Source organism: Cebus imitator, unplaced genomic scaffold (assembly GCF_001604975.1).
Source record: "Cebus imitator isolate Cc_AM_T3 unplaced genomic scaffold, Cebus_imitator-1.0 Scaffold0, whole genome shotgun sequence".
Taxonomy (NCBI): domain Eukaryota; kingdom Metazoa; phylum Chordata; class Mammalia; order Primates; family Cebidae; genus Cebus; species Cebus imitator.
The window spans coordinates 11,547,786-11,560,739 of NW_016107315.1; the positions used below are offsets into that span (position 1 = coordinate 11,547,786).

A 12,954-nucleotide genomic window follows, 5' to 3' on the forward strand; every position below is an offset into this window, starting at 1 on the left:
TTTTTTTTTTTTTTTGGCAACAGTTTTGCTCTTCTTGCTCAGGCTGGAGTGCAATGGTGCGATCTCAGCCCACCACAACCTCTACCTACTGAGTTCAAGCGATTCTCCTGCCTCAGCCTCCTGAGTAGCAGGGATTACAGGAATGTGCCATCACGCCCAGCTAATTTTGTATTTTTAGTAGAAATGAGGTTTCTCCATGTTGGTCAGGCTGATCTTGAACTTCCGACTTCAGGTGATCTGCCCACCTCAGCCTCCCAAAGTGCTGGGATTACAGGCATGAGCCACCTTGCCCAGCCATTTTTTTTGTATTTTTAGTAGAGTCGGGTTTTCATCCTGTTGACCCCGATGGTCTCAAACTCCTGACCTCAAGCGATCCATCTGCCTTGGCCTCCCAAAGTGCTGGGATTACAGGCATGAGCCACTGCACTCACCCCCACCTTTTTTAATTGTGGTAAAATATATGTAACATAAAATTTACTGTTTTAGCCTTTTTTATGTGCACAGTTCATTGGCATTAAGTACATTGGCATTGTTGTGCAACCATCACCACCATTCATCTCCAGAACCTTCTCATCTTCCCAAAATGAAATTCTATACCCATTAAGCACTAACTCCCTTTCTTCCCCTTCCCTGTTAGTTTATAAAAGTTGACTAACCTATTTTTTTTTTTTTTTTGCTTTTATCTGTTTGTTTTGGTCTGCTTTTTATCCCTAGAGGTCTGGAGATTTTTGGTCATCCTTTATTTTTTATTTTATTTTTTTTGAGACTGAATCTCACTCTGTTGCCCGGGCTAGAGTGCAGTGGTGTGATCTCAGCTCATCACAACCTTTGCCTCCCAGGATCAAGCCATTCCTGTGCCTCAGCCTCCCAAGTAGCTGAGATTACAGGCGTGCACCACCATGCCCAGCTAATTTTTGTATTTTTAGTAGAGATGGGGTTTTCCCTTGTTGGCCAGGCTGGTCTCGAACTCCTGACCTCAACTGATCTGCCCACCTTGGCCTCCCAAAGTATCGGGATTATATGCATGAACCACCATGCCTGTCTAGTTTTTAAGAATGACCACTAAGAAACTGCTTGGAAACTCTTAACACGTGGTGGGACATGTCAACTTTGGGCTATGTTGAGCCATTTTGTGGGGGAATATCTGTATCTTTATGGGTTTTTTTTTTTTTTTTTTTTTTTTTTTGTGTGTGTGTGTGTGTGTGTGTGTGTGTGTGTGTGGACTAGTTATATTCTCCAGAGAAGAATTTTCCAGTCTGTTTGTATGGATAAGACAGACTGCTAGCATTCTGGGAGATGAGTGACAAAGAGTGCTTGGGGCCTCGTGTCAGTATATAATTCCATCTTCAAACTGTACCTGGAGTTTCTCTGTCTGCAGACTTTCCATTTTACTCTTTTTGAAGGATAAACTTCCAATCTTGGGTAGGGGAGGGTCACTTACCTGCCATGGTAGAGTTAAGTAGGGATCTGGAGTCAAATTGCTTCTTAAACTTTAGGCTACCCTATAGCCTAAAGTTTAGGCCTGTTTTGTTGAGATATCCGCAAATATCAACAAATATCAATTAATTGTTCAGGCTTGTTTTGTTGAGATATCCCCAAATATCACTATCTGTTGGTTTTTTCTCTTTGAATGATCTATTTCCTCCAGGGACTGGTTGCCTTCTTGGTGGTATAGAGCTTCTTGCCAGTCTTATGGAAGCTGAGTGGGGAAGGGCTTGTATTTATCTTCCTAGTGTGCTCCTGTGTCAGCGGTACATGATATACCTGACTATCCTGGGTCATCTTCCCCAGAAAGTGAAATTTTCATTACCTGCCTGGGTAGGAGATGGTATCTAGAAGTTTCACTGCTTCTTATTCAGACTTTGAGCCAGCCCTTCCTTTTCAGTACCATGCATACTCCGGACTTTCATAGGTATATATTGCCTCCACTTCTGAGCTTTTCTGCTTTCTGAGGTCCTATAGTTTCTTCTTCTTCCTCTTCTTCTTCTTTTTTTTTTTTTTTTTCAGAGTTTGACTCTTGTCTCCCAGGCTGGAATGCAGTGGTGCAATCTTGGCTGACTGCAACCTCTGCCTCCCAGGTTCAAGCAATTCTGCCTCAGCCTCCCGAGTAGCTGAGATTACAGGCACCTGTCATCACGCTTGGCTAATTTGTTTTGTATTTTTAGTAGAGACAGGGTTTCACCAAGTTGACCAGGCTGGTTTCGAACTCCTGACCTCAGGTGATCCACCTGCCTCAGCCTATCAAATTGCTGGGATAACAGGCAACAGCCACCACACCCAATCCTGTGTTCTCATTTGTAAAATGAAGGAGGGGGAAGGGAGAGGAGACCAAATACTACTTAAGACTGATTCCATATTGACTTATTTATAATTTGCTTATAGCAGAATAATTTGTTTCGTACAGCAAATTTTTAAAAGAAAGAGAAGGTACTTTTTCTCTGTATAGTCATGCGCCAGTAGATATTCAATAAATACATGTGGTGTCAACATCTCAAGAGGGAGGCAAGCATCCTCTGTTACCAGTCAAAGACTCTCTGAGTAGCCATGCAAGGACAGGACTCTATCAAATGCTCTTACCCAGTGATGGTTCTGGATCTCAAGTGAATATAAGAAAAAAGAACCAACACAAGCATACACACATATACTGCAGGAACATACTCTAGAGACAGCAGATGGAAATGAATGACAGTCAAAACCAAACAGTGATTTCCCTTCAATATTTAATGAGATCTAATATTAGTGAAGGCTCTTTAGTCTAGAAAGAAAGGCACTAGTCACTGCAGGTGGAGTGGAAGAAACAATAGCCTATAAATCGGAAGCCAGTATTCTAATTTCAGCTTGCTAACAATTTATTAAGAAAAGCTGCATTATTCTTCTGTATATAAGTTTTCTCTGGGGAAAAGAATGGAGGGCTGAACACATGTTTACCTCAGTTCCTTCTCCAAATTGCACTGAGGTTACAGAAATCAGATTTTTTTTTTTTTTTTTTGAGGTGGAGTTTTGTTCTTGTTGCTCAGGCTGGAATGCAGTGGTGCGATCTCGGCTCAATGCAACCTCCGCCCCCTGGATTCAAGCAATTGTCCTGCCTCAGCCTCCCCAGTAGCTGGGATTACAGGTGTGAGGATTACAGGGCTCAAGCAGTCCTCCCATATCGGCTACCCAGAGTGCTGGGATTATAGGTGTGAGCCACTGCGCCTGGCCGGAAATGATTCTTTAAGTATTTTTCTCAGAGGCAGATGTACAATAAATGGCTTCTTTTTCGAGTACTCATGTCCTCCCTCCTCTCCAGTTTTCATTGTGATGAAAACCTTGGTCAGGTAAGATTTCATTGTGTCTAATAGTCTAAATTGAAGTATATGTACTCTTTTTTTTTTTTTTTTTTTTNCAATTTTCTACCTTAATTACTGTGAATATCTCTTCATCACCTTATTTTTAGATAGAAATATAACCTCCTTCTCTTCTTTACAGATGCATCCAGATCTCATTATGCATCAGAAAAATGAAAAAACAGAGGAAAATTCTATGGAGGAAAGGAATCCACTTAGCCTTTTCTGAGAAATGGAATACTGGGTTTGGAGGCTTTAAGAAGTTTTATTTCCACCAACACTTGTGCATTCTGAAAGCTAAGCTGGGAAGGCCAATTACTTGGAATAGACACTTGAGACATTTCCAGTGTAGAAAGAAAGCCCTTCAAATCCAGAAAACGTGGATCAAGGATGAACCCCTTTGTGCTAAGACCAAGTTCAGTGTGGCTACTCAAAATGTTAGTACTTTGTCCTCTAAAGTGAAAAGAAAGGACACTAAACACTTCATTTCCTCTTCAAGAACTCTCCTGAGACTCCAAGCAGAGAAGTTGCTGTCATCAGCAAAGAATTCTGACCATAAATACTGCAGAGAGAAAAATCTCTTGAAGGCAGTTGCTGACTTTCCATCAAATAGTGCTTTAGGTCAGGCCAATGGTCACAGACCTAGGACAGAACCACAAGCTTCTGACCTTCCCATGAAGTTCAATGGAGAGAGCCAAAGTCCAGGTGAGAGTGGCACGATTGTGGTCACTTTGAGCAACCATAAGAGAAAGTGCTTTTGTTATGGCTGCTGCCAAGGGCCGGAGCGCCACAGGAATGGGGGACCCTTGATTCCAAAAAAGTTCCAACTTAACCAACATAGAAGAATAAAATTATCTCCTCTTATGATGTATGAAAAATTATCCATGATTAGATTTCGGTACAGGATTCTCAGATCCCAGCACTTCAGAACCAAAAGTAAAGTTTGCAAGCTAAGAAAAGCCCAGCGAAGCTGGGTGCAGAAGGTCACTGGGGACCACCAAGAGACTCTTAGGGAGAACATTGAGGGTGGCAGTTGCAGCCCATTTCCTTCCCCAGAACCTAAAGACCCTTCTTGTCGGCATCAACCGTACTTTCCAGATATGGACAGCAATGCTGTGGTGAAGGGGACAAACTCTCATGTGCCTGATGGCCACACTAAAGGAAGCCCTTTCTTGGGCAAGGAGCTTAGTTTAGACGAAGCATTCCCTGACCAACAGAATGGCAGTGCCACACACGCCTGGGACCAGTCACCCTGTTCTTCTCCTAAGTGGGAGTGTACAGAGCTGATTCATGACATCCCCTTACCAGAACATCATTCTAGTACCATGTTCATTTCAGAAACCAAAAGAGATATTATGACTCTGGGTCAGGAAAATCGGACAAGTTCTGTCAGTGATGACAGAGTAAAACTGTCAGTGTCTGGAACAGATACACCTGTGAGTAGTGTAGATGGGCCTGTGTCCCAAAAGGCTGTTCAAAAGGAGAACTCATACCAGATGGAGGAGGATGGATCTCTCAAGCAGAACATTCTTAGTTCTGAGTTGCTGGACCACCCTTACTGTAAAAGTCCACTGGAGGCTCCCCTGATGTGCAGTGGACTCAAACTAGAAAATCAAGTAGGAGGTGGGAAGAATAGTCAAAAAGCCTCTCCGGTGGATGATGAACAGCTGTCAGTCTGTCTTTCTGGTATGCACTTTTCCTTTATTCTCTGCCAAACTCCAAGCTCACACCTGCTGTCCATTATCCTTGCTTACAATAAGAGTTCTATTTTTTTCTCCCACACATGGATTTTTCTTTAAAGCAGATAGTCTTCTTGAAGCCTTTTATATTGCTGCATTATGTAGATGTTCCATAATTTAATCTTTAATCCTCATAGACACTTGCATTGATTCCATTTTTTTCATAAGCTAATAGTGTGACGAAATTATTTCTTTTTTTTTTTTTTTTTTTTTTTTTTTGAAAAAGAGTCTCGCCCTGTCACCCAGGCTGAAGTTTAGTGGTGGGATCTCAGCTCACTGCAACCTCCGCCTCCTGGTTCAAGGATTCTCCTGCCTCAGCCTCCTGTGTAGCTGGGACTACAGGTGCATGCCACCACACGGCCGATTTTTATAATTTTAGTAAAGATGTGGTTTCATCATGTTGGTCAGGCTGGTCTTGAACTCCTGACCTCACGTGATCCACCTGTCTCAGCCTCCCAAAGTGCTAGGATTACAGGTATGAGCCACCATGCGTGGCTACTTTTTTTTGAAATATAGGAGACGCTCCTATGTACTAGGCACTGTGCTGTTTCCCAGGGACATAGCAATGAACGAAATACATGACCTTCAGTGTCATTCTAGTCATAAAATTGTTATATTAATTGCTAATTATAAATGTCATAAGAATGGTCCCTCAAAAAAGGCAAAAGCTTTCAGTACCCCAAAGTCATTTGGTATTTTTGCTTAATAGAAAATTTCAGTTCTTATATAGCGAAACTTTTTTTTTTTTTTGGAGACGGAGTCTTGCACTGTCGCCCAGGCTGGAGTGCCGTGGTGGGATCTGGGCTCACTGCAACCTCCACTTCCTGGGTTCAAGAAATTCTTCCACAACCTCCCGAGTAGCTGGCACCACAGGCAGACACCACCACACCCAACTAATATTTTGTATTTTAGTAGAGACAGGGTTTCACTGTGTTGCCCAGGCTGGTCTTAAACTCCTGAGCTCAGGCAGTCCTCCCACTTTGGCCTCCCACAGTGTTAGCATTACAGGCGTGAGCCACCATGCCCTGTCTAAAACTTATCTATCTTTAAATTTGTGGTTCTAGTTCTTAGTCATGCTTTTTAAAAAGCCTTCTCTTGTGAAAACTGTCCCATAAAGTAAATAGGTATAAATATTTTTTTGGAAGACAATATGATAGTATAAATTACGGCATAATCAGGCAACAGTTTGCTATGCAGCTGTTTAAGAATATAGATCTAGTCTGGGCATGGTGGCTTATGCCTGTAATCCCAGCACTTTGGGAGGCCAAGGTGGGTGGATCATGAGGTCAGGAGTTCAAGACCCGCCTGGCCAACATGGTGAAACCCCATCTTTACTAAAACTACAAAAATTAGCCAGATGCAGTGGTATGTACCTGGAATCCCAGCTGTTTGGGAGGCTGAGGCAGGAGAATGACTTGAACCCAGGCGGCAAAGGTTGTAGTGAGCCAAGGTCGTGCCGCTGCACTCCAGCCTGGGCAACAGAGTGAGACTCTGTTTCAAAAAAAAAAAAGAATATAGATCTGTATTTTGATACTGAAAGATGTCTGTGTAAAGTGAAAACAGGCTGAGCGTGGTGGCTCACGCCTATAATCCCAGCACTTTGGGAGGCCAAGACGGGTGGCTCACCTGAGGTCAGGAGTTCAAGACCAGGCTGGTCAACATGGTGAAATCCCATCTCTACTAAAAATACAAAAATTAGCCAGGCTTGGTGGTGCGCGCCTGTAATCTCAACTACTTGGGAGGCTGAAGCAGGGAGAATCACTTGAACCTGGGAGGTGGAGGTTGCAGTGAGCCTAGATTGCACTACTGTACTCCAGCCTAGGTGACAGAGCAAGACTCCATCTCAAAAAAAAAAAGAAAGAAAACAGCAAGTTGTAAAATGGTATGAAACCATTTTTTCTTAAAAGGTACATATATGAATATGTGTATATATGTGTGCATATGCATTTGTATAGGACATATCAGGACAGATACATGAAATTATTACAAATAGCTTTTGGGCGCTAGTTAGGTGGGTTATTTCTTGGTAGTTTAAACACTTCTAAGCACTTTATTTTTCCAGCTACTAAGTATAAGAAATTCTTTCTCACAAAAAGGCACAAAGTACAGAGTCTTAGCAAATTAAAAAAAAAAAATTTTTTTTTCGTCTATCCTCTTCTGTTCTAGAATAAAGACAGATTTTCCTACTGAGGTTAGCAGGTCCATGATAAGTAAACCTAAAAAAAATTAGCATTTACCCACAAATGCCAATTAACCCTTATAGATGTAACAGTTCCAAATACAATTGATAAGTTGAATATGCACATAGTAAAACAGGTAGCATGACCTGAGGAAGTAGGAATTCTTACAGAATTCACATTTAGTGATAATATAATTCATTATTTTAATAGACTAAAGGAAAAAAAATAATGTTAGCAAGTGCTGAAAAGCCTGTTAGTAAAATTGTTTCTCGTTATGTTTAAATCTCTTAGAAAACTAGTAATAAAGGAGGCTTCCTTCACTTACAAAAGAATATCAATCAGAAACCAATAGCAGTTCTAGGTTTAAGACAACGAGATAAGCGTATGGAATCTCTTCTTCCTCCTACCAAATCCATAGAAATTATGAAAAATATATTAAAAACACATGTGTCTTCATACTCACAAACAAGGAAGAGAGAGTTTTGGTAGATTGGAAACTCAGAATTGGCTCCCACTGGGCAGAAAGTAGAGGGAAGGTCCAGAGGGGCAGAAGGAAGATTAGTGCAGGGAAGTGGTGTGACACTGAGTGCCCATATTTCTGGAGATGGTGGAAGTGGAGAGGAACGGGGACACCCATGGTAAAGACTAAGTAGTTGGGGAATTTCTCCCTGCCTGTGCCGCATATCAACAAAGAACAAATCTGTTGTCGAGCCAAAATTCTTAGAACAAGAGACAGGATACTCTTCCACACACGTCCACCTTGTAACACTTGGCAAGAGTGAGGAACATCCATTTTCAGAACAGCTGCTGGGGTTCTTAAGGTCCTTATTCCTACTGAAAATACTTCAAGGCAGAGCGGCAGCTACTGCCCATCATAACTCTTTGCCCTCCGTTCTCAGCAAGTTACCTAAGTAGAGATGAGCTCACAGTCTATCAATATCATCTGAGAAAAGCCAATACAATGAAATAGACAAATTCAACAAATAACAGAACTAAACCTCAATAATGGTTAATGGGGCAGTGAGTACAGTAGATGCTCTTTTAACTGACTTCTACAACATTAGCCACTATTGAGTTCTATGATGTGCTGAATGCTGGCTTGTCTTTAATATGACTGCACATTGTACTCCTTTCAGTTGATTTATATGTTTAAGAGTCAATTATACTTACAGGTAATTGACTTATTGCAGTTTCATTATTTTATTCAGTATTACATAAACTGATGAAATATAAAGAAAACTCCTGCCTTGAAAACCAGTGGAATGCTTTGTAATGACAGTAGTGAGTTGCTGCAAAAATTAATACTGAGTTACAGTTAGGCAAGACAACTGAAAAAGATTTGAGGTAATGTATGAAAATGTAGGACTCTGTACTGAGATTACTTGGCAAGTTCTTATAACTTCTTGCTTCACTTTAAAGTTGTAACCTCCATATCTTGGGTATGCCAGGAGATAATGGAAGGGAAACTGAAGAAATTAGAAGTGTTTTCTAGAACTGAAAAGAAAGATCTGAGTCTAAAGTTGAAAGGCTTTATAAGTGCCAATCGGGATTAAAACACACACAAATACATACACAAACTCACACTAAATTTTGTGTAGTAAAATTATAGCACATTAAGGATTAAGAGAAATAACTTGGACAATTACTTTTGGAGGGAAAAGGGATAGATTCCTGTGCCACAAAACATTCCAGATGGATTAAAAGTTTGGCTAACTAGAACCAAATACACAAAAATGTATACAAAAAAGCTTATAACAACATTATAATAGCCAAAAAGTGAAAACAACCTAAATGTTCAACAACTGATGAATGGATAAATAAAATTTGGTATATCTACACAATGGAATATTATTCTATAAAAAGAATAAATACTGATATATACTTAAATGTGGATGCACCTTGGAAACATGCTAAGTGAAAAGCCAGACACAAAAGACCTTGTAATATGTGATTTCATTCATTTGAAAGGTCCAGAAAAGGCACATACATAGAGATATAAAGTAGATGAATGGTTGTCCGGAGCTGTGAAGAAGGGGAATGAGAGGCGACTGTTAATGGGTATAGAGTTTCTTTGTGGGGTAATGGAGATGTTCTGGAATTAGGTAGTAGTGATAATTAACACAATCTGAATATATTAAAAACCAGTGAATTGTGTAAATCACATCTCAATAAAGCTGTTAAAAAGAAACAAATACAGGCTGGCCATGGTGGCTCACATTTGTAATCTTAGCACTTCAGGAGGCTGGGGCAGAAGGATTACTTACAGGTAGGAGTTTGAGACCAGCCTGGGCAACATAGCAATATAAATACATAGAAGCATATATATAGACTCAGTGAGACTCTGTTGCTACAGAAAATAAAGTTATCTAGATGTGGTGGTGCACACCTGTAGTCCCAGCTACTCGGGGATGAGGTGGGAGGACTGCTTGAGGCCAGGAGTTTGAGGCTGCAGTGAGCTATGATAGCTCTGCTGGACTCTAGCCTGGGTGACAGCAAGACCTTGTCTCTTAAAAAAAGGAGGAAAAAAAACAAATACAAGTAATCATTCTTTTTAAGTTTTTGGTTTCTTTGTTTGTGACAGAGTCTCACTCAGTCTCCCAGGCTAGAGTGCAGGGGTGTGATCTTGGCTCACTGCAACCTCCACCTCCCAGGTTCAGGTGATTCTCATGCCTCAGCCTCCTGAGTAGCCAGGACCATCAATGTGCACCACCATGCCTGGCTAATTTTTTGTATTTTTAGTAGAGACGGGGTTTTACCATGTTGGCTAGTCTGGTCTCAAACTCCTGACCTCAAGTGATCCACCCGCCTTCGCCTCCCAAAGTGCTGGGATAACAGGCATGAGCCAAGGTACCTGACCTAAAGATTATTTTTAATTGACAAAATTATATTTATGGGGTACAATGTGATGTTTTGATATATGTTTACATTGTGAAGTGAATCAATCTAATCAACATATCCATCACTCACACGCTTACTTTCTTGTTGTAAGAACATTTAAAATCTATTCTTATGTATTTTCAAGACATGGCACGTTAACTATAGTTGCCAGACTGTACAATAGATCTCTAGGGCTGCTGCTTTCCGTCTAACTGAACCTTTATAACCCTTGACCAATATCTTCCAGTTCTCTGCTCTACCCCTAGCCCCTGGTAACCACCTTTTATTCTCTACGTCTGTGAGTTTGACTTTAGATCCCACATATAAGTGAGATCATGCAGTATATTTCTTTGTGTCTGGCATATTTCAGATATTGTGCTTCAGATTCATCCATGTCGTTGCAAATGACAGGATTTTTTAAGGCTGAATTGTATTCCATTGTGTATATATACTACATTTTCTTTCTCCATTCATCCACTCATGGGCATTGAGGTTGATGCCATGTGTTGGCTATTGTGAATAGTGCTGCAGTGAGTATTGGGGTACAGGTACCTCTTCAACACACTGATTTCATTGTCTTTGAAATATGCCCAGAAATGGAATTGTTGGATCATATGGTCGTTCCATTTTTAATTTTTTGAGGAACTTGTATACTGTTATTCTTCATGGCTGTGCTATTTCACAGTCCCACCAACAGTGTACAGGATTCCCTTTTCTCCACATTCAGGTCCTTTGCCTGATTTTTAAATTATGTCCTTGCTATTCAGTTGTTTGAGCAGGAGACCATTTTTATAATCTTACATTGATGACATTTTTACCCATGTTAGGAAGCTCAGAAGCAATGAAAATATACCAGATTGACTCTACATACATTTAAATCTTGGATGTATGTGTGTGTCTATAGTAAAAGTCTGATGAAAATTTAAAAATTGAGATATGCATGTCCTTTGACCCCGAAATTTGACTTAGTAGCAAGTGAGTCCTAGGGAAACAACAAGGATAGATCAAGAGTTTTAATTGTCACATTATTTAGAGGTAAAAATAAATGGCCATCAGTAGGGAATTGATTACAGTATGTGTATTTTCAGGGGAAAAAAAACTGTCCCTTATGTATTAAATGGAAAAAAGGAGCTTTAAGAAGAGTAAGTTTAGGCTGGGCGCAGTGGCGCATACCTGTGACCCCAGCACTTTGGGAGGCTGAGGTGGGTGGATCACCTGAGGTCAGGAGTTCGAGACCAGCCTGACCAATATGGTGGAACCCCTTCTCTACTAAAAATACAAAAATTAGCCGGGCGTAGTGCCATGCGCCTGTAGTCCCAGCTACTCGGGAGGCTGAGACAGGAGAATTGCTTGTACCTATGAGGCAGAGGTTGCAGTGAGTTGAGGTCACGCTACTGCACTCCAGCCTGGGCGACAGAGTGAGACTCCATCTTCAAAAAAAAAGTTTAGTATAGTGTGTTTAAGAAATACATGTTCAAAGTCTTGAAAGTCCAGAAGGAATTATGGGCTGACTGCCATTTATTTAAAAATATTTATGGTCATATGTTAGAAAAAATAAGAACCACTTAAAAGCTTGTTTCCACATATAAAGTAAACATTTATAAAAATGTCCAACTCTTTATTTTTCTAGACTATTAATGTGTTATTTTTAATTTAGTGCTTTGGAAAAAAGTTAAGATAGATCCTTACCTCATTCTTGACACCAAAATGAATTCCAGCTGTAAATAAATTTTTAAAATTTATTTACATGGGTCTGGTAACCAATGAAATTAGTTGCTAGTTCTTTTCCTTTTTTTTTTTTTTTTTTAATTATTGCATTTTAGGTTTTGGGGTACATGTGAAGATTAGTTGCTAGTTCTAATACTGTTTATTGAATAATTTGTTCTTTTCCCTGTGGTTCAGAAATGCAGCCTGCCATTGGGTCTCTTTTTGGATTTGATCTCTATTCCATGCTGGCTCTATTCTGCCTTAATTGGTATAGTTAGTTTTATAATTTGACGGGACTAGTCACTTCTTATTCACCTCTCTCCTTTAATTCTTTTCAAAAATTTCTAGGAATTTCTCACATTTTTGTCCCAAGGTAAATTTTGGATTTGTTTTGTAATCTTTTTTAAAAGTATGGTTTTTACTTGGTGTTGCATTATATTTATAGATTAATTTAGGGAAAACTGCTTTTATTGTAATAATGAGTTTTCCTGTCCCTTAGTATTTTGCAGCTTTTCACTTAAGTTTTTCACATTCCTTATGTTTGTTCTTTTTTTGTTTTTTTGTTTTTTTCTTTTTGAGACAGAGTCTTGCTCTATTGCCCAGGCTAGAGTACAGAGGTGCTGTCTGGGCTCACTGCAACCTCTGCCCTCTGCCTTCCGGGTTCAAGTGATTCTCCTGCCTTAGGTGCCCACCACAATGCCCAGCTAATTTTTGTATTTTTCGTAGAGATGGGGTTTCACTGTGTTGGCCTGGCTGGTCTTGAACTCCTGACCTTGTGATCTACCCGCCTCAGCCTCCCAAAGTGCTGAGATTATAAGCATGAGCCACTGTGCCTGCCCTTATGTTTGTTTTTAGATACTTTATACCTTCCTTATTGTTGATGGGCCCTCACTGAAGTATGTATTATATGTATTATATTTTGTTGGAGAACCATGTGGTTGCATTTCCTATGTGCATAACACAGTGAACCTCACTCCACATTCAGAGTGGAATGTGACCCGGGTCAGTCATATCAAACGAAAACTGTCCAGTGCCCTTGGTTTAACATGATGGGTACTTTTAAGTTCTTTTTTAAAAAAATTGTTTCTTTTTAATTTTTTTAATTAATTTTTTTTTTTTTTTTTT

The 12,954-nt window shown here is 40.1% G+C and overlaps 1 protein-coding gene across 9 annotated transcripts in view; it reads left to right on the plus strand.

Moving 5' to 3' along the window:
• The window catches only part of SENP5 (SUMO specific peptidase 5), a 64,232-nt gene that overhangs the window by 17,004 nt on the left and 34,274 nt on the right, over window positions 1–12,954 (plus strand). For all 9 annotated transcript variants that reach the window (XR_001823297.1, XM_017522834.2, XM_017522875.2 and 6 more), the window contains exon 2: window positions 3,469–5,012. Coding sequence is in view for 8 of the 9 variants with exons in the window: in XM_017522834.2 (XP_017378323.1) it covers window positions 3,500–5,012 (1,513 nt within the window). In the remaining variant the exon portion in view is untranslated. The remainder of the gene's footprint in view (window positions 1–3,468; window positions 5,013–12,954) is intronic.